General features: G+C 35.9%; 1 protein-coding gene across 17 annotated transcripts in view; it reads left to right on the top strand.

Annotated features, from left to right (window-relative positions):
• TCF12 (transcription factor 12) overlaps positions 1 to 23,127 on the top strand; it is a 351,415-nt gene that overhangs the window by 251,373 nt on the left and 76,915 nt on the right. For all 17 annotated transcript variants that reach the window (XM_023616749.2, XM_070236010.1, XM_070236006.1 and 14 more), the window contains one exon: positions 20,094 to 20,229. In XM_023616749.2, the coding sequence (XP_023472517.1) occupies positions 20,094 to 20,229 (136 nt within the window). The remainder of the gene's footprint in view (positions 1 to 20,093; positions 20,230 to 23,127) is intronic.

The raw sequence follows: 23,127 nt of genomic DNA, 5'->3' as shown, positions 1-23,127 counted from the left end.
GAAAACATTATTCACAAAAAGCTTTCATCAAAAATGTTCATAACAGCTTTATTCATTATAGCCTAAAACTGGAAATAGCTCTGATGCTCATCAACAAGAGAGGATAAATGACCTGTGTTATATTCATATATTGAATACTATTCAACAATAAAATGGAATGATCTAATGATCTCAATAATGTTATGCTGAGCACAAGAGGCCAAATCTCAAAAATACTGTGTGACTCCATTTATATGAACGTCTGTAATAGGTAAAACTATCCTGTTGATAAAATCAACAATGATAAAAATCAAATCAATGGTTGCCAGTGGGAAGAGGGTTTCTCCTGTGAAGGGGCCCCATTTCTGAGGTGATGGAAATGATTTGTCTTGATAAGCATTCATCAAAACTGATTGAGTAGTACACTTAAGATCTGAACATTTTATTGTCTGTGAAGAACAGCTTAGTTTAAAAAAATGAAATGCCATTTACAGTAGCATCTAAGAAACTTAAAATACTTATGAATAAATTTTAACAAAAGACGTACAAGATCTCAGCACTAAAAACTGTTAAACTACTAAAAGTTACATAGAGAAATTTAAATAAAAGACCTCAGCAAATGCAGAGATGTACCATGTTTATGAATAGGAAGACAATATTCCTAAAATGTTAGCTCTTTCCAAATAGATCAGTAGATTAAATGCAATCCCAGTTATAACCCCCCAAGGATTTTTCTTGTGTGTGTAGGAATTTACAAGCTGATTTTAAAATTTCTTTGGAAATACGAAGAACCTAGAATACCCAAAGCAGTCTTGAAAAGTGAAGAGCACAGTAGGAGAATTTATGCTGCCGGACTCTCCTACTTAGTTTAAAGCTATAGTAATTAAGCAGCACAGTACTGACATAATTGAGAAATATGATGTTGGAACAGAATAGAGCCCAACAGGACACCCACACTTAGGTTGTCCATTTGATTTTCAACAGCATTTGCCAAAGTGGTCCAATGGAGACAGGAAAGATTTTTTAATAAAAGATACAGTAATGAATGGATATTCATATGGACAAATATGAGTCAGTCCTCTCACACTAAAAACAAAAATTATTCAAGATCAATCCTAGGGGCAAGCCCCGTGGCAGAGTGGTTCAGTCTGCGTACTCCACTTCAGTGGCCCAGGGTTTCACCAGTTTGGATCCTGGGTGTGGACATGGCACCATTCATCAGACCATGCTGAGGCAGCGCCCCATATAGCACAACCAGAAGGACCTACAACTAGAACATACAACTATGTACTGGGGAGGCTTTGGGGAGAAGAAGCAAAAAAAAGAAAAAGAAGATTGGCAACAGATGTTGGCTCAGGTGACAATCTTTAAAAAAAAAAGATGGATCCTAGACCGAAATGTAAATGTTAAAACTGCAAAGCTTTGGGCTGGCCCCATGGCCTAGTGGTTAAGTTCAGCACACTCTACTTTGGAGCCTGGGTTCGACTCCTGGGCACAGACCTACACCACGCTTTGGCAGCCAAACTGTGGCAGTACCCACTACAAATAGAGGAAGATTGGCATGGATTTACCTTAGGGCCAATCTTCCTCAGCAAAAAAACAAAAACAAAAACAAAAAAAACTCCAAAGCTTTAAGAAGAAAACATAGGAAAATACCTCCTTAATTTGGGAGTAAACAAAGCTTTCTTACACAGAATACAGAAAGAAAAAAAAACACAAAATTAAAAAAATGATAAATTAGACTTCATCAAAACTAAATCCTCCTGTTTGTCAAAAGGCATAGGCTAAAAAAAAAAAATGAATAGACAAACCACAACCTGGGAGTCAGTATTTGCAAAACATCTATCTGACAAATGACTGATGTCTAGGATATAGAAAGAACTCCTGCAACTCTATAATAACATTACCCAAGGCTTCTATGGTTTTTCTCTTCAGGAGGTTGAAGTGTAGTGGATGAACAAATTTCCAATCCCTTCTAGACTTGTAATTCTATGGTAATTTCAAGAACCGGATCATTTCTAGTTGGTAACATGATTACAAGCTGCTCCATAAAAGATACCTGTGGTGTAGCTACTTCTCTTTGTTTTTCTTTCTTTCTCTTCCTGCGGCCTTCCCTGATAAAGCTTCTGTTCTAAGGACAACAATTTTCCTTAGCCAGTGAGATCTGACAGTGTTAGAGTTTGAATTGTGTTACTTGATGGGGTGATTTCTGACAGTATATTTAGAGAAAACCCTAAAGGATGAGACCAATGGAATAGTTATCCAGCCTCAGATATCATAATATAAGAAAGTCTTACTGCTATAGGGGAGGAAAGTTTTCCTCAACCTTTTTAGGGTTCCTGGCTGGGTCTGTAAAGCAAACTGACAAATTAACAGGATTAAGTTAACAGATTAACAGGAGAAAAGAATACAATCTTATTTAATAGAAGTTTTACATGACATGGGAGCCTTCATAAGGAAACAAAGACCAAAAGAAACCTGTATACTTTTATGCTAGGTTGGTTGAAGTGCAGACAGTCATGGAGGAATACGACAGCTTAAGGATTATGAGGTAATTGTAGTAAACTGGGGGGAACTCAGTAAGGCCTGTTCGTTAGGATTCTTCTTGGCATCCCTTTGTCTTTGGAGATAAGGATGCTCCTTTCCTCCAGGTACAGGGAGGGCATCTCTCACATGAGGATGTTATGGCCTGTCTCAGGAAAGAAGGGGGGTGGAGTGCGATGGGGGGGGGGGGGGGGGGGCAGTGGCAGGTCAGAGTGACCTTCCTGCTTCTGCCCATTTCTCAAACTCCTTAGCCTAAAATATTCAATATGCCAACGTAGTGGTGTATCCTGACTAAATACACAGATCTTTATCCCACAACGTAATGTATTAATTGTATTTTAACATTTTACTGGCCAGATTTTTGCAATTTTTCTGTTCTTCATTTTTAGTAAGAATCCGTTATTCCCTAACGCCTTTGTGCCCTTAATAATTACAGCATTCCCAATTTGCAAAAATTTGTTGCAACTTTCGTTTTAAGCAGATCAAATGCACTAACTATTTAAATGCTTTATTTTTTTCTTCCTTGCTTCTTTTTTACTGGGTGAAAAATGTCAAGGAAACAACTTCACACATTACAGACTTGCTTAAAAGATAAAGAATTGCATCAACAAGTATTTGCTTGTTTTACCATATGTAAGTAACTGGGCCAGGCAACAGAGTAAAGGAATTAGTATCAGTCCTCAAGAAACTTACATTCTGGTTGGCGGAGACCAGCTATGTACACACGGAAAGCTAACTAAAATAATAAGATGATCCATAGTAAATCTCGAATAAGTAGCACAGATGTAAATTAGAACTCAGAAGAGAGAAATGAATGTGATTTTGATACAGAGAAGATTTTGCAAAGGAAGTATAGAACCCTAAAGTCTTAGAGGATGGGTAAAAATTTGAGAGAGTCGAGAGGAGGACATGTTGGGGAAAGAGAACATATGACTAATGAAATAGAGGCAGTAACATCCAACACTTTATAGCTGTTTCCTTAATTTTCTCCCACCAAAACTATAGGCTTTGTGAGGGCAGGGTCAGTGGCTTCTTGTTCATTGTATTTCCAACATATAGCTCTGTGCCTGACAAATAGAAAATATCAATGAATACCTTTTGAATGAATGAATTTTGAGTGAAAAAATAAGTGAATGTGTGTTCTAGGAATAGTAGCATTTTAGTTTGGCTTGAATGAAATATTTATTTAGGGGAACAATGTGAGATGTTTGCATTCTAAGGATGAGGCTTGAATGCCTAACCAAAAAGTGTGTACTTTATCATGTAAGGATTTAGGATTGGACACATGGCATGATGAAAAAATACAAGTGTTTCTTAGGAAAGTTAAGCTCTGGTTCAGGATATACAAGAGAATTTATAAACAGATGTCAGGGAGGAAAAATTTCTCCTCTACCCCTTCTAAATTCTTCTGACTGGTCTAAGAATTAAATTGACATCAGATAGATTAACAGGAGAAAATCAAATTTAATTATGTATCTATGGGAACCCCAAAGATAGGAGATTCCCCAACAGTCAGGCAGTTGAAGTTTTTATGCCATCCTGAGCTTAGGAGAAGGGAGTAGGGTTCTAGGAGGAAAAGAGCTTAGAGGAAGATGGGAAAAGCAAATGTTTGGTAAACAGTTGTTTGCCGTGCAATGCAGAGACAATGGGACACAGAGAGGACTGATCAAACAGGCCTTGCTAAGTTTCCCCCAATCTACCACACGTAGGTCATACTCTTTGTAGATATCTCTAATGATAGCTCTTCTTCCTAGAACAAGTCCTTGATCTAAGTTTTTGGGGGCACAAGAGAGAGGTAAAAAGCAAAACTTCCTGAGTCTTTCTTGTCTTAAAAATAATCAGCTTAAAATAATTCTTTTGCCAAAGAGAAACATTTTAGGGTGGGAAATTTTGCTCCCCTACACTGGAGTCAAGGAAACTATTTGAGCTAATATTGCTCTGGGTCACATATGAAAAAAAGTAGGCTAGGAGGTAGTTTAGACAGATTCTTAGTTATCATATAACAATAGCACATTGCAGGGGTTAATAGCTAATTTAAAAAAAATAAGTAAAATCATGACTCTCCTACAGATATAACAATGGACATGTATATAGATTTTATCTCATCAGTAAAGAAATTTCTAAGGTTTCAGAACAAGTTCAAAAGAGTGTCCAAAAACAGACACATTCATAGATCAAAATTATGGAATTTAATGTTCAAATGGAGGCAAAAAATTTTCCCACCTTTGGAGGAGGGTGGTAGAGGTATTGAGGGTCAGGGAGGGTTGTTTATCCCTTCACTGGACAGAACTTTTTTGCAGGTCTATAGATAAGAATTATTTTACATTGCTATCAGTTATCTACAACTCATAGAATTGTAAAATAGCTCCCATGCAATGAGAATCAAATAACCTGGAAAGATGCTCTCTAGATCAGGGGTCAGCAAAGTGTGACTACCAGCCAAATATTTTCACCCCTTTCTATTTCTGTGAATAGTTGTATTAGAACATAGCCATGCCCACTCATTTACATGTTGGCTATGGCTCCTGACTTGCTTTTAGGATAGAGTTGAGTAGTTATAACATAGACAGTATCAGTATGGCCCACAAAGCTTGAATATTTTCTGTCTGGCCCTTCACAGAATACTAGATAATGCAAAAACTTTCCATTGAAGCATGATTTTTTCCTACTCAGGTATGTATTTCTGACAAATTAAGAGAATTAGAGGCTTTCATATGTAGCCAGTCCGTATTATACTGGCCTGCTGTTTTCCCAAGAGGATTAATTAAAGCTAATTGTTTTAAAGACCAGTTTGGATATTTCTTTATATAACAACAAATCTAATAGTAAAGACCTTAGCCTTAGGTTGAATTATTAGAAACATCATATTTAGAACAAGTAAGTTGATATTGTATACCATTCTGAACAAATGCATCTCAAAACAGGCATAAGTTAACTAAAACTCATTCAGAGAAGAATTTGCAAATAGTAAAGTAACTTGCAACTCTTGCATTGGAAAAATGATTAAAGGACTAAGGGCTATTTACTTTTAAGAACGGAAGACTCTAGTAACATGAGAAGCGTCTTCAAATATCTGAAGCATAATTTGGTTTGTTTTTTTAAGGTTAAAACTTTGGACAATGGATAGGAATTAACAATCCTGATTATAACTTAATGTAAAAAGGAATGCTCTTATAGTACAGAGGATGGAATATTCAACCTTAATAGGTAGTGACTTCCTTCTCACTGGATGTGTTCAAACAGAGGCTAGACATTCACTTTACTGGGGTTTTTATAATAGAGGGATTAGAGCATTTGTTGTTGATTGAAATAAAAGGCCATAAAGTATTCTTCCAATTCCGTGAGCTCTCTAGTGGCAAGGCTTTCCAAGAGGTGTTGATAATCCATCTGAAGTTGGAGACCAGAAATTACTATTGACATTAACCTGTATGCTTTTATATGTGTTTTAATTTTTATTCCAATAGTACTCAGCAGACTAAATGTAGAAGCTTAGACAGCAAATGATTGAATTGATACAGTGATCAGGTTTGCAAGTCAATTGAATAAATTAGTGATAATACATAATAGCTAACATATATCAGACACTTACTAGTGCCAGGCATTGTGCCAATTACCTTACAGACATTTCACTTGGTCCGTGGAATACTCTACAAAAAAAATGTTATTGTTGTTGCTGCTGCCGCTGCTATTGCTGGTATTATTATTCCTCCTATTTGACAGCTGAAGAACCTGAAGCCTCAGGGGTTATATACTTCATGCAAGGTTTCATAGCTGATAAGCGGCAGAACAATAGGTGGATTGGGAATGAGATAATAGTTAAGGTAGTGGACTATGTGGTCTAATTTTCAAAGGAGGGAAATGAGCCATGATTAAACCTTGGAATGGGGAAAAAAAAGGTCAAGATATTGGATGTCATGAGGCAAAAGAACAAGTGCAATAAGTATTAAGGGAGCGATGGTGCTGTAAATCTATGTGAGAGTTGAATATTGGACTTAAAAATTTCGGAAGTCGAGTGGTTCCTAGTACTAACAACATCTTTTTTTTTTTTTTAAAGATTTTATTTTTTTTCTTTTCCTCCCCAAAGCCCCCCGGTACATAGTTGTATATTCTTCGTTGTGGGTCCTTCTAGTTGTGGCGTGTGGGACGCTGCCTCAGCGTGGTTTGATGAGCAGTGCCACATCCGCGCCCAGGATTCGAACCAACGAAACACTGGGCCGCCTGCAGCGGAGCACGCGAACTTAACCACTCAGCCACGGGGCCAGCCCCTAACAACATCCTTTTGAGAGTGGGTTATTCTATAGTGATTGGAGAGTTGTTGGAGTCAAGAACGTCAAGAAGACAAAAAACTGGCAGGTTGGATCAATGTTGAAGCTGTCCAAGAGATGATTCACTCATGAAGTAGCATGTGGAAATGGCCATGCACAGTGGGTAGCACACAGTAGGCATTCAGAAACTGTTTGAATCTGAATCCTGTGATTTAGGAAAGAGTACATTAGTAAGGGTAGTAAACCATCACCTGCATGCAGAGTGAGCCTGAGCTTTGTAAGTTGTTTGGAACATAGATAAAATAAATCACTTTGTGGGAAGAAAGTCTCACCCTGAAATATTAGGCAGTAGACAATTTTAATTTCCTGCTTCTATTAAAAGGTTAGAGAGAGTTAGATCTTGTGCCAAGGTTACTTGTCAGAGAAAAAACTTCGTTGTTTCTGTTCTCTCCATAAAATTTGTTAATTTATACTTTTGGCGGTACTCAGTGCTTTTGGGGACATTGTTTCAAAAAGTCAGTTTATTCTTTTGCAAACTTATTTCAGGAGAAAAGAACATGTTAAATAATGGCTAGAGATTAGACACCGTCTCAGAAAAACAAAATGAAAAGAGAGATGACCTCAGACAGGGTGTTACATGATAATAGGGATTGTTGTCAGTTTGGGGGGGCTGTAACAAGAACTGAGAAATGGCAGAATGGGTGAAACGGGAGCAGCAGGATGTTGACAGTTGTTGAGGCTGGGTGGAAGGTACATGAGGTTCATGTGCTGGTTTTTTCCTACTTTTGTTTATATTTGAAAATTCTCAAAATAGAAAGTTTAATTTTTTAAAGATGTCTAGTAAACAATGTTTCAGTTCAAAAAGTATCACATACTTATCTATATGCTTAGTACTATGTTTAGTTTTGTGTTTAATTGTATTCTTGAAAATGCGAGGGTTTGGGAGGAGGGGGATACTAGTTTACTAGATGTGAAAGTTAGCATTAAAGGGAAAGGGAGTGGCTTCAAAGTATCAGAACTCTGCTGAAAATTTTAAGAGGTTAATACTTTCCACAAAAGCAAAGGAGAAATGACATTTGTTTATCTCCTGTTCTTTTAATGTTGGTTAGCCCCTCACATAGCTGGCTCCTTTGCATTCACAAAAGAAAAGGCTCAAAGACATACTGGTAGCTTTTCAGGAAGACTTTCAGAGGGCCCTATCTGACAAGGAAGTTCTAAATTCAGACATTCAGAAAAAGTCTTCACTTATGAGAACATGCATAGAGTATGCTCACTACTGACCTCATGAGCATCTGCCTTCAAGAAATCCCTTATAACATGTTTGGAAGTGAGGACTCTCTTTATGGAAGCCTATGAAATCCTAAAAGAAAGTCATTCTTATTTCGTATTTGCAATTATTTAAATACTGGATGTATAAAAATAGCTTTTGTCTGGTCCTCTTCATAGTTCTTCTGTTTCCAAGAAGTCTTTGTTGATCTACATCCCAGATCTTCCTACTTTGCTATCTTTCCTTGGCTGATGTAGGAGAAAAGTTCAGAGAAAAAAATTAATGAAAATGAAATATTAAGATAGTAAAATTTCCCTCTGGTACTGATAATTAAAGAAGATTGAGAACCTTAAACTGCTAAGATTGCCATGTTTTAGTAACTTAACAGTATATAGGTAGTTTCATTTCTTTTCTTTTTTCTCTTTTTAAACAAGAAGGATTGGGCTGATTGTGTTGGCAGGATGCTTTGATGGATGACTGTCATTATCTTCTCAAACCTGCGTGACACTTTAAGTATAGAAAATGATAATTAAATCTTCGAGAGACCATGTTGAGATTATAAGACTTGGGACTTGTAAAAGAACCAGCATAACAGTTGGCTAGTGGTGGCTGGTTTGTTTTTATTGACCCAGGAAAGGAATAGAAGCATCTCAGGTTTTCTTTTACTTTGTTTCCCTGTACATCCTCCCTCCCCCCAATTAGTATATTGTTCAAAATGTTGATAATGGCTTGAAACTATTCAGGTTGCACAAAGCATTTAATGAAATCTTGTCTTAGACAAAACACTAGAGAGAATCATAATTAATGTCTCATTTTCTGCCAGTTGCTATTGATTACTCATTCAAGATCCCTTTGTTCTCAGAATGATAACAACTGTAGTTTGCATCACTATCTAATGAGATTCACAGGATAGAATTCTTTAACAACATGCTGATAATTGCTGACATATCCCGGGAATTTCAATGTAAATGAATTTGCATCATAATACAATTATTTCACAAATGTCTGTGTTTTCCAAATTTGAAATTTATTACAGTCTGTTTTTTAATCATTCGTAGAAAATTAACAGAAGGCTGATATATTATTAAAGCCCAACATTTATATTTTGCCCTGAGTTCCCCTTTACTCTGAGATTTAGGGAACAAGTGATTATGCTACCTTTGCACGGTTAGGATACCGCGGCCGTTTAAACAGATGTCACTGGGCAGGCAGTGCCTCTAATACTGGAAATGCTAGAGGTGATGTTTTTGGTAAACAGGCGGGGTTTGTGTTTGCCGAGTTCCTTTTACTTCTTTTAATCTTTCCTTATAGATGCATGCCTGTGTTGGGTTAACAATGGTTTAAATAGGTGATTAGTTTTTGGATTATCCCTATCTTGTTGTTAACTATCAGTGAGTATTCGTTCTGATATAAGCTTATGCAAGGAGAAATAATTCTTGTTACTCATATTAACATTATTGCTTCTATGTGTTGATAGAATAGTCCAGTATGAGATTAGGAGTTAGTTTGGGTTGATTGTTGGGATTAAGATAGATGTGTCGTTGAGCTTGAACGCTTTCTTAATTGATGGCTGCTTTTAAGCCAACTATGGGTTTATCTTGTTCTTACTCTCTAATGAAGGTTGTAACCTGTATCTAAAAAGCTGTACCTTTTTAGACTATAATTTAAATTTACATTAGAATTGAGTAGTTTTTAGGTAAATTTAAATTTGAACTGAAATTCTGTTTCTGGACAACCAGCTATCACCAGGCTCGTTGGGCTTTTCACCTCTACCTACGAATCTTCTCACTATTTTGCGACATAGATGAGTTGGTTCTTTGTAACTGTTCATAGGTAGCTCGTCTGGTTTCGGGGTGCTTAGCTTAAGTTCTCTTTGCTAAGTTTATTCTAGTTAAATCATTATGCAAAAGGTAAAAGGGGTAAGCTTTGCTGTTTAGTACTTTTAATGCATCTTTCATCGTTCCCTTACGGTACTTTCTCTATAGCGCCAAGTTAAAATTTCTATCTCCTATACTTTAATGGTTTGGTGAATGTTTTAGTTAAGTGACTAAGGGTAATTGAATTAGGTATTGTTTGGGCTAGCTTTAGTTCAAAGTGTTCATTTTGAGTGAAATCTTCTAGGTGTAAGCTGGATGCTTTGTTTAAGCTACACTTTGGTTATCCAAGTACACCTTCCGGTATACTTACCTTGTTACGACTTGTCTCCTTTCATATGTTTGGGTCACGGTTTTATGTTATGTTGTGATTTGTGATATTTAAGGAGGGTGACGGGCGGTGTGTGCGCGCTTCATGGCCTGATTCAATTAAGCTCTCTATTCTTAATTTACTGCTAAATCCTCCTTTAGTCTCCAGTTTCATGGAGACTTTCGTCCGGGTTAAAGTTCTTGTTCTTAGGGTAGAAAATGTAGCCCATTTCTCTCCATCCCATGGGCTACACCTTGACCTAACGTTTTTATGTTGGATATTTGTGCTTACTTCGGTACCTTGTTTAGGGTTTGCTGAAGATGGCGGTATATAGGCTGAATTAGCAAGGGATGGTGGGGTTTATCGGGGTTTATCGATTATGGAACAGGCTCCTCTAGAGGGATGTAAAGCACCGCCAAGTCCTTTGAGTTTTAGGCTGTTGCTAGTAGTACTCTGGCGAATAGCTTTGTTGTGGTAAGCTATTTTAGTTTAGGGCTAAGCATAGTGGGGTATCTAATCCCAGTTTGGGTCTTAGCTATCGTGTAGTCAGAGGTATTAAAGTCACTTTCGTAGTCTATTTTACTTTGGTTGTAGCTTTTTACGGCTTAACTGGGTTTTAACTTTATTTTGGTATTAGTCTTTGACACGCTTTACGCCGGGGGGTTTATTAATTTGGGTTAATCGTATGACCGCGGTGGCTGGCACGAAATTTACCAACCCTTATTTAATATAACTTAGTCGAACTTTCGTTCATAGCTTAATTTTTATCACTGCTGTGTCCCGTGGGGGTGTGGCTGAGCAAGGTGTTATGAGCTACTTTCTAGTGTGCTTGATACCTGCTCCTTTTAATCGTAGAGACGCGATTTAGAGGGCATTCTCACTGGGGTGCGGATACTTGCATGTGTAATTCTATTAATAACTAATAAAAAGGCTAGGACCAAGCCTATGTGTTTATGGAGTAAGAATACTCATCTAGGCATTTTCAGTGCCTTGCTTTATATTATTAAGCTACATTAACGGGGGAAGAAGGGTTGACAGATTTAGAAAATCAGATCTAGGGGGATGCCTGTCTATGGAAATTTTATTGATTAAAGTAGCATGTTGGTATTAATGGCGGGGGGGGGGGAAAGTTCTGTTAAGTTTGTTAGGTGTGTTGAGTTATTATGGTTGGCATGCGAGGGTTAAGCTTCATGAAGTATTGTGCATTGTTTAGTCTTGTTTTGGGGTTTGGCAAGATTGTGTTGAATGTACATATGTGGAGTTTAATGGGGGGTAGGGGGGGTTTGATTAAGAAAGCTATATTACTTGCTTGCTGCGCGGGTAGGTGCACAGGTGCACAGGTGCACAGGTGCACAGGTGTGCTTGTTTCTTATGTCCTGCTACCATGGACTGAATAACACCTTATGGTTGCTGATGCGGAGGAATAACGTTCAATTTAAGTCCAGCTTCAAAAAATATAAGCATAAAATTAACGAATTCTGTGGAATGTACACAGTGCAGAGGTTCCATGAGATTTTGATATGATTGTGACTTGGGGTGAGAGGCTTCTTTGTCACTCTTCAGTTCCCCTGTCATGATCTCTGAAACTTCAAATAGATTTAAAGCTGAACTATACTGTGATGTTCCTAAATTAAAAGAACAATTGCAAATATGATAATACTATAGTAATTTTGCTCTTAGAATAATTTTGTGTGTGTGTATGTGTGAGTGTGAGGAAGATTAGCCCAAAGCTAGTATCTGTTGCCAATCTTCCTCTTTTTTGCTTGAGGAAGATTGTCCTTGAGCTGATATCTGTGCCAGACTTCTTCTGTTTTTTTGTATGTTGGATGCCATCACAGCATGGCTTTGATGAGTGGTGTGTAGGTCCGTGCCCAGGATCCAAAACCATAAACCCTGGGCTGCCAAAGCAGAGCACACAAACTTAACCACTTTGCAACTGGGCCGGCCCCATCTTAGAATAATTTAGTTTCTTCATCCCTCAATGACAAAAGAAACACATGTAGGGTATAAAAAATTCAACTGATATCTTAACAGTTTGTGTACTCTTGTTTTATCGTGATTTTGTTTTATACCTTTCTACTTCTTTAATTAGTACACTCCACTGTCAAAAAGACAAATCTGGGAACATCTGCTTCCCTTTAGGTATTAAAACTGCATACCATTTCAGGAGTGTAATATAAGCATAAAATTAACGAATTCTGTGGAATGTACACAGTGCAGAGGTTCCATGAGTCCATATTAAATATTTTAAATGTTTTGAGATATGCAACTATAACATTAGGTACTCTCCATCTTATTTTTCTAGAAAACAAATTAGTGATGAGTTAGTGCTTCAAATTAGTCATAAAATGAGACTAATAATTTTTGACATAGGCTTTGAATGGATATCAAAATATATTTACTACAGTATACAGTACATTTGGGCCAAGCCATTGAATGGAAAAAGCAGTTCCAAGGAAGCAAGCCTATGTTTATCAAGATTTCAAACACTTTCCCTTTTAAGGGTAAAGAATATCCAAATTACTGCAGTGTGATTCTGAATCCTCCTGGCTCATTTCTACATAGGATGTTCTTCTGTGTTCCTATTAAATCACATTTAGAGTACCTTCCAATATAATTGAGAAGTTGCATTAATAAATGATGTTGGCCAAGCTCACTACTTTATTCCTCTTCTTTACCTTTGGTCAATATCACCATGAAGGCTTACACTGAATAGCCTTTTCAAGTTCACATTTTAGAGTCTGGGTTTCTCAAGCATGTGAAGAGGAAGAGAGAACTTAAGAATATATATATCTCTCTCACACACATAGGCTACTAAAGTTCCAAGTAAAGAAATGGGGATTTTTATTTACAGGCTAGAGGTTTGTCATATGTAATTCAAAAGGAAATTTACTTACTGTAGATTTTATTACAATAATCTGGGCTGTATTAGTGTTTCAGGGATAACCTTTCATTGATTATTCTTCAGTAATTAGATACATTTTTCATAGATGAGGTGCTAGATGACCATAAAAAACATTCTTTTTTTAAGCATATGTTAATAAATGTAGTGCTGTGTCATTTCGGAATACTAATTCTGCCTTGAATAAGACAACTCCGCAGAATAAAACTGCTTTGCCTAGTTCTGTATCCTCTGGGATACTTGTGTATTCTTTTTGCCTGAGATACCTCCAGGACAAGATCAGTCGTAATCAATAATGCTTCTCATTTGTTTTAGGTAGGCAGAAAAATCAATAATATGAGCTGATACATAAATTTATTTTAGGAAAAAAATTAAGTAGTTGATTTTGTGTGCTTTAGTGTTAGCAAAATGTTTGAAGAATCAAATAAAGGAAAAATAAATGATTTTATTAGTGGTATAGTATCAAAATGTTAGACTTATATAGTTTAGCCCTTGATGTTTTTAGTCATCTTTTCCATTAGTTTCATGGATATTATTTCCTAGATTATCAAATCCTTGTGGAGAAAACCTTGTCTTAAACTTCTTTTGTATTTCTTACAGTCCTGAATAATTCATTTTAGTTAACAGGATGAAGTATCATCTTGTGTTCTTAAAAAGAAACAATTTCTCTTACATTTATTTTGCCTAATCAAATAGATCATGATACAGATTAATCGGGGGAAATAGTTATTTCTGTGATTAGGATGGCTGAGTGAAGAGCAGCTTCTGGATCTTTTTTGGCATTAATATTCATTGTAGAACAAGAAAACAGGGTATTTCCTAACCACATCTCCATATTTGTGTGGAGTACGGAGAAAGGTTTATCAACACTAAAATTGGTAACAAGTAAACTTTTTTTCCTAAAAAAAATTTGTTTTCCTTCTTTTTCTTCCATTATTTCATGCATTTGTGCAAAATCTACCAGTGTGTGTTCTATAGATAGCTCAGCTTTGGGATTGAAATCCACAAATTCATTTACAGGTTAGTCAATATTTTTTCAAGTTAACAATCTTCTAAATGATAATTAGGTTCCTGAACTATTGTAGAAGGAAAGAGGAAAGAGCCTCTTAAACAGACCTAGATTCAAATTAGGATTCCACTACTTGCTATGTGTATAACATAAAATTTATATAGTACTTAATAAGATTGCAGTAAATATTAACTGAGATGGTACCTTTTTTTGGGAAAAATTACAAACCCACAGAAAAGGTGTAAGAATAGTACAGTGAGCATCCATGTGCTCCTACTCAGGTTTCATCAATTAGTATTTCACCACATTTGTACACATACATTCCTTTTCTTACACTCACTATGTGTGTATATGTATGTTTATCTATATGCTATATGTATATGCTACACTTCTACTGAATCATTTGAGAATAAGTTGGCATTTTACTATTTATTCTTGATCTAGATTGATACAGTTTGAATCTGTCGCACTCCTCTTTGGATTTAGCTTCTAATTGTCAACCCTCTTTCTAGGGACCTGTCTATTCTCTTTCCTATTTCTAACATCCTATCTTACCTTAGCCATTGGGAGATGTAACTCAACCAGCTTGAATTCAGGGCAGATGAGGTCTCCTTACTTAGGACAAAGAGTTTGTGCCCAGGAAACAGAATAAAAAATGTCATTCATCTTATTTTCATTCTTTTGTGATATTTAGAATGTGTTAATCTATGGAGCAAGAAAGGGTGAAATTGAGTTTTTGTTTTCAGTGGGGCCTACAATCATGCTACTTACTTTTACTTAAGCCTTATTTACTTTTTCAAGAAAGCCTTGAGCTAATTAGTTACACCCATTTATAGAAAAGGAAACAGACACATTAGTGTTAGATAATTTGCCCAGGATCATACACTCAGGATTTGAACTCAAGGTAGCTAACTCCAAAGTCCATACTGTTTCCAGGACATCAGAATTTTTGTAGACTTTTCATCTGCTTTTAGGAATATAAGAAATACACTTTCCCATTCACCATTTAGATTATTCTGTGCTTCTCTTAGTCTTTATTATGACTATTTGACTTCAAGAAGATATAACTCACTGGCTACATTATACTTATCTGAATCTATCTTTATCTTATAACTTAAGCAGACAGACTTCTTCACCATCCTCCAGACTTGATCCTTTGTCCCTCCATTCAATCATTACATAAGGGGTCAATACACATTTTCTAAAAAAGTCTAGATAATAAATATTTTAGGCTTTGCAGACCATACGTTCTCTGTTGCAACTACTCAACTCTTCTTTGTAGCGCAAAAACAGCCATAGCCAATACACAAATGAGTGGGTGAGACTGTGTTCCACTAAAAGTATGGTCAAAAACAGGCCATATTTGACCTGCAGGCCTTGGTTTGTTGACCCCTAGTATAAATCATCTTCTTACATGCTCATTAGAATTTATATACCAGGGAAATGTTGTATGGAGCACTGTTAAGAGACATAAGAATGCTCATCCCACTCTTGTATTTGTTTATATATGTACAATGACCAGTTTCATATGTGCCTTCTACATGAGAGGATGAAAATGAAGTAATAAATACAGCAGGTGCCTCAAAACATAATATCATGAAATTCAGTTTTGTACTGAGCAGGGAACATGCTATTAAAAGACTAGTGATGTTTAAAGGAAAATTTCGAGGTACGTGGCCCCTGCCCTCAAACATGTGGTGATAATATGTTCCATCCAGCATATTATAAGCTATATTCTGATCGCTATTTGAGGAATGTTGAATGTGCCTTGCACAGGCAGAAAGAAAAAGAAGAAAGAAACACAAAACAGATGTGACAATGAAAATTTCAGTATAACATGTATGGGAGACTTGATGACTCCTAGGTCACACTACTCACAGAAATAACATAATTAGGAGCTCCATTGCTAATTGTTTGTTATAAAGATAGAAAGAATACATGTGTTATTTACAGTGATATTGATTTCTCAGTTTTATCATTTCTCCTGGAGATTATTATCTTAAGGAAAACTCTTTTTCCTTTATGTCTGATAATCACATCCTTATTTCCCAATCTGTTGAACCTTCTATCTCTTGGAATTTGTGCAATTAATGCTAAATAATTACATTGATAGTATGTAATCTTTTCGTGTACACATCATGTTGTCTGGTGTTTGAAATCCTCTTCTCATTTTTCTTCTTTATAAAGGAAGATATGAACTCTGTTCAAAGAAGAATTTACCTTTTAAGGAATCTGAAAAAATTGTTTTCTTAATTATAAGCATTTCTGAAAGATCTAGTGATCTTTGGCTGGTTTAGTACATTGATTACTTTATGTGTACTCCAGCATTGTTGAATAGGCTTTTTTACAAAAATGAAATATCAAATGAAAATGAAAAGACAATATAGCAAAACATATGAGATGCACTGAAAGCAGTAATCACAGGGAAATTTATATTTGTAAATGCCTACATTAAAAAAGAAGAAAGATCTCCAATCAATAACCTAACTTTACACTATAAGAACCTAGAAAAAGAAGAGTAAACCAAACCAAAGAGCAGGAATTTTAAAAAATAGAGAATAGAAAAACAAAGGAATCAACAAAGTCAAATGTTGGTTCTTTGAAAAGATCAGCAACATTGACAAACCTTTAGCTAGATGGACCAAGATAAAAAGGAGAGTCTAATTGTTAATCAGAAGTGAAACTAGGGAGCATTACTACTGACCTTACAAAAATATAAAAGAATACTCTGAACAATTGTATGCTAACAAATTAGACAATCTAAAGGAAATGACAAATTCCTACAAACATACCCACTACCAAGACTGACTCAAGAAGAAATAGAAAATCCAAATAGAGATAAAACAAGTAAAGAGGTTGAATCAGTAATAAAAATCTTTCCCAAAAAGAAAAGCCTAGGACTAAATGACTTCACTAATACATTCTACCAATCATTTAAAGAAGAATTAACACCAATCCTTCTCAAACACTTCTTAACTAATTCTATGAGGCTAGCATTACCCTGATACAAAAACCAGAAAGAGATATCACAGGAAAAAAGGAAACTACAGATGAGTACCTTTTTGTATATTAATGTAAAAATCTTCTGAAAATACTAGTGAGCTAAATCCAGCAGCATATTAAAGGGGTTATACATCATGACCATGTCCACTTTCATCACTTATATTCGACATTTTACTAGAAATTCTATGAGAGCAATTAAACAAGAAAAAGAAATAAAAGGCATCCAAATTGGAAAGGAAGAAGTGAAACTATCCCTATTTGCAGATGATATGATCTTATATATAGGGAATCCACAATAAAACTATTGGTTCTAATAAATAAATTTAGTAAAGTTGCAAGATTTAAAATCAACACACAGAAATTAGTTGTATTTCTATACACCAATAATGAACAAACCAAAAATAAAACTAGGAAAATAACTCCATTTACAATAGCATCCAAAAGAATAAAATACCTAGGAATAAATTTAACCACAAAGTTTAAGACTTGTACACTGGAAACTACGAAGCATTGCTGAAAGAAATTAAAGAAGACCTAAATAAATGGGAAAATATTCAGTGTTCGTTGATGGAAGACTTAATGTTGTTAAGATGGCAATACTCCCTAAAGCAGTGTACAGACTTAGTGCAGTCCTTATCAAAATTCCAATGGCATCTTTTTGCTGAAATGGAAAAGCTGATCCTCAAATATATATATAATTCAAAAATGGGCAAAGGACTTGCATAGACATTTTTCCAAAGAAGATATACAAAGGGCCATCAAACCCATGGAGAGATGCTCAACATCATTAGTAATTGGGGAAATGCAAATCAAAACCACAATAAGATACCACTTCACACCCATGAGGATGACCATAATTTAAAAAACAGGAAATAACAAGTGTTGGTAAGGTTGTAGAGAAATTAGAAGCCTCTACTTTGCTGGTGGGAATGTAAAATGGTGCAGCCACTGTGGAAAATAGTTTGGCAGTTCCTTGAAAAGTTAAGCATAGAATCACCATGTGACCCAATAATTCCACTCCTAAGTGTATATCCAAAAGAATTGAAAACAGATACTCAAAACAAATACTTGTACCTGAATGTTCATAGCAACACTATTCACAATAGTCTAAAACTGGAAACAACTGAAATGTCTCATCAATGGATGAATAAATAAACAAATTGTAGTGTAGCCATACAGTGGAATATTATTCAGCCCTAAAAAGGAATGAAGTACTGATTCATGCTACAACCTGAATGAACTCTGAAAACATGCTAAGTGAAAGAAGCAAGACGTTCGCATATTGCATGATTTCATTTATATGAAATATTCAGAATAGGTAAATCCATAGAGATAGGAGCAGGTTAGTGGTTGCCAGGACCTAGCAGAGGGGAGGAATGGAAGTGAGTATTTAATGTTATGGAGTTTCTGTTTGGAGTGATAAAAGTGTTCTGGAACTAGATGGTGATGGTTGCACATTATGAATGTACTAAATGTCTGATTAGAAACTTTAAAATTGTTAATTTTATGTTATGTAAATTACAGCTCAATTTTTTAAGCTGAAATATAAAAATTATTTAAAATCATTAAGTGATATGATAAACTGCAATGAGAGTTTTTCTTAATTATTAGAATGCAGTCAGGGACTGGGTTACTATGACTACTATTACAAAGTGCTACTGATTCTTTATGACCAGAGCTGAGGTTTGTGTCTCAGTACCTTTATGATACTCAGTGGCTGAAAGGACAGTGACTAAGAGTATGGTGAAGGCAGTAAGCGGTATTAAATATGAAGTATTAAATTAAAAGTTTATCAGAAGGAACACAGTTCTTTTCACTTGAGAGCATCCTCTCACGTGTGTCCAACATCCTTTCAAGTGGAAGTCTTCTTTTTCTGTCAGCTACTAGAAAGCTTGGAACCAAAATCTGCCAAGTCAGCTTCATCTGCTTTATGATTGAGTCATTAGGTTAGTAGGTCAGAGCTGCTGGATTTCATTGAAGCACTTGACAAAGTCTCATGATGTCACTGTAGCATTCCTTAGGGCTTTCTCCTCAGCCTTGTCCTGATGTTTCATTTTTTTAAATCACATTTTTTATGCCCACATACTAGAAATGCTAGTAAACGCATTGGTTGACAGACTCAGAATCTTAAAAAGATAGGAATGGATGATTATTATGAATCAAATATAACAAAATGAATTTTATCCAAGAAAAGTCTCATACTTGGGTCAAAAAAACACGAACTGGAAAAAGAAACCATTGGAGGGACATGACTTAATAGCAACATATGCAATAAAGAGTAATAGGGTATGATCACTCTTAACCTCTCAGTATAAGCTAACACAAATGGGTTGTTTAAATCTAGTGTTAAAAACTGCTCTGCACTAAGCAGGCCACATCTGGGGCATTGTCCTCAATTCCATTTTCCAAGAGACTTTGACAAACTGAAAATAAATCTAGAGTTCTGTATAAAGGATGATGAGGAAGACATTCAAGCCCATGTCGTAAGATACAATTGAAGAAAACAGGAATGGCTAGTCTTAAAAATATTGGCACTCTTCAAACAATGAGAGCTAATCAAAAAGAAACAGGAAAAGGCAAAAGAACAGAGCTGACTGCCTTGTATGGTCATGAAAGCATTCCAGCAAAGACTGGGTGGATGTTTTTCAAAAATATTCTTAATGATTAAACGATGGAACCACGTGGTAACTAAAGTGTCTTTCAACCCTAAGATTGTATGGATCTACATAATTACTAGAAAGCAGGTAACATGAGAATGGGGAAAAAGAGAAAATATGGGCTTAAACCAATGGTTTAATAGAACTCAAATACAACTTATTGAATGCTTCTAAATTCAAGGCATTGTTGAAGGTACTATATATAATTCAGAAGTGATGACATTTTCAGGTTTGGGTTGGTATCAGTGGGACAATAACTTGTTTCATTGGCCTTGTTTTATAGTCTAGTCTCCTGAGACAAGATCTAGGGCTTGGAAGCCCAGCTCAGCTGTCTTCTTCAGGAAAACCGGGGACACCATACTACTCATTCTCTGCCACAAGTTCCAGGAGAAGACCACTCCATGATTCTGCAGCACTTGGTAAGTGCATCACACAACAAATCCCATCCTACACATGGTTCCTTTCCCCCCCCTTATTCTTTACTGCTGGCTGCACTTTTAATTAGAAGAAATTTGGTTTCTTGGGTATCATGTTCATATTGGGGCTTATTTGCATAATATATATCTATTAGATATTCAGTAAACAATCAATTTAATACTCTTGTTTGATCATCAATATTAGAGGAACTAAGTGAAAAATGGGACTTAAAAAATGGGACTAGTTTTTACTCTCATAATAAAAATGTCATGTGCTAATATTAACACCTTATTTTTCGCTAAAATTGATATAAATGCTGAACAGTTTACAGAGTAGTTTTATATACATTCTCCTCTCATCGGTACAACAGTTGTGCTAGTCAGTAGATGTAATACTAGATTCAACATAAAACTGAGGCTCAAAAGAGAACACGTTCATATCATTAGAAGGTGGTTTACCCAGGACAAAATTTAAGATTTTCTGACTCCAAGTCCAATGTTCTTTGCATATTAATTGTTTTTACTCCCAGCTTTTTTAAAAAATTGAGGTAAAATTAACATAACGTAAAATTAACCATATTAAAGTGTACAGTTCAGTGACATTTAGTACATCCACAGTGCTATGCAATCATTATCTCTGTCTAGTTCCAAAACATCACCAACACCAAAGGAAACTCAGTACATATTAAGCATTCAACCCTCATTCTTTTTAGCTTCCTTCTTTTATGTCTTATTCATAGCCTACCCAGGCCAATCTGTTTTGTGTTGCTGCTTATAGCAAGCCTCAGGTGTACTGACACCTTATCCAATCAGTGTTTAAATGTGGGGATTTTTTGGTGATTTCTACCAAAGAATCCTTTATACAAGAAAATTGAAGTTGCAAATCACGTTTATGTTAAGGATGGGCCAGCTTCTAAAGTAAATATAGTCCACCAACAGAAAATATGTCAGTTATTTATTCCACAAATCTTTGTTGACTGCCTCCAATTTAGATATCTACCTTCTGTCAAGCCAGTATTTTGGTGAAATATTCATAGTCTCTGGGTCTAGAGTATGCTTGAGCGTATAAAAGGGCACAATGATGGATTGTTATGTTCGGTACAGAGAGCTCTGATTAGATGTGCCCACCTCTCGGTATTATGAGTGATTTAGTATATGTACTGTTAGAGTGACCCCAGAGGGTTTAGACCAGTATACTTTTTGTTATTTAAGAAATGATAGGAGCCAGCCCAGTGGCGCAGTGGTTAAGTGCGCATGTTCCGCTTCAGTGGCCCAGGGTTCGCCAGTTTGGATCCCGGGTGTGGATATAGCACTGCTTGGCAAGCCATGCTGTGGCAGGTGTCCCACATATAAAGTAGAGGAAGATGGGCATGGATGTGAGCTCAGGGCCAGTCTTCCTCAGCAAAAAGAGGAAGATTGGCAGCAGATGTTAGCTCAGGGCTAATCTTCCTCAACAAAAAAAAGAAGAAAAAAAAGAAATGATAAGTTGTGAAGGGTCTTTTTTCCATCTCCACTTTTGTTTCTCACCAAATGAGTTAGGGTAGGAGTATTCATTTGAGTCTAGATGTGTCAGTGTCACTCTAGAAAAATGTCCTGTTAGTATGCTACGTGAGCACATAGTGTGACAAAAAGCACTAATATAGACCAATACTATTACTAAAAGTTTAGGGAGAAAATGAGCTATTGAAATAACTAGGAAAGGGAGGATGAATTTCATAAAAACTTAAGTTTTCTAGAAATTAAAGCTTATATCGTCTTCATTTTCTTTTTGGTTGTGATAATGATAGATACTGTTGATTGTCTCCTCCATGCCAGGTACTGTGCTATAAATACTACATCTTTACACAGACTCTTATGAGGTCGTAATATTGACCTCATCTTACAAATGGGGAACCAAGACCCAGGAAGCTAAGAAACTTAACTGAGGCTTGGTACCCAGGGAGGTCCACTCATCCCCTGTATGAATACCATTTAGTGGATTATTAATCCATTCCTCATTGCTGTTTCTCAGTCTTAGTCACTCTTTCTGGGCATTACACTTATTCATGAAATCTCAGAGTTGAAAGGCAACCTCAGCATCTTGTCAAGTTATTTTGATACTCTAGGAAATCAATATTCTGCAAATCAGTATCTATCCAATTTATAATCATTTTGCCACAGATTTTAATATACACCTAATAATAACGGCTAAAATTTATTAGGTGTCACTCTCTGTTAGGTACTCCCCTGAGCACCTTTCATACATTATCTTTATTACAATAATTCCAGGAAGTGTTATCCCATTTTTGTATCTTAGGTAACTGAAGCTCAAAGAGGTTAAGTAACTTACCCAAGCTCACACAACTACTATATAATTGAGCTAAAATTTGAATCCAGCCAGCTTACTCTCTTAATTGTTAAATTTTGCAACCCCCTAAAAGTGAACTGTTAATCCCAAAATTCCTTATTTTAAATCTGACATCATGTATGTAATTGTATAAGGGTAGCTAATGATCAGATAAAAATATAAAAGAAAAACTTCTATTCATATGACAGGGAAAAATTGCCCTAAACTAAATAGCAACATCTTCTACTAGTAATTACCCAAAATAGAATGGTGAGCTCCAAACTGATAAGGAGCAGTTCACTTGACTTTCTTGGTATACAGTGTGGCTTTGGCTCAAGGAATGCTGTATTAATTGTGTAGAGTTGGGTTCTAGAAAAGCCTCACAAAGAACAAAAATTTTGCCTGTAAGTTTTGTAAATATAGAGTGTGCCAGATGTTGCTTATCTTTGGCTCTTTTAAGGAAATATAGGCTGCCTCTTGGGGTAGGGACTTAGATGCTAGTGAATGTTTTTTTCTCTTTTTATTGTATAAAATTTTTCCACATGCCTACTTATAAATTGTTTTTTTAGCTTTGT

The sequence above is a fragment of the Equus caballus genome, chromosome 1, assembly GCF_041296265.1.
Source record: "Equus caballus isolate H_3958 breed thoroughbred chromosome 1, TB-T2T, whole genome shotgun sequence".
Classification (NCBI taxonomy): Eukaryota; Metazoa; Chordata; class Mammalia; order Perissodactyla; family Equidae; genus Equus; species Equus caballus.
This window is presented reverse-complemented; position numbering and strand designations above follow the sequence as displayed.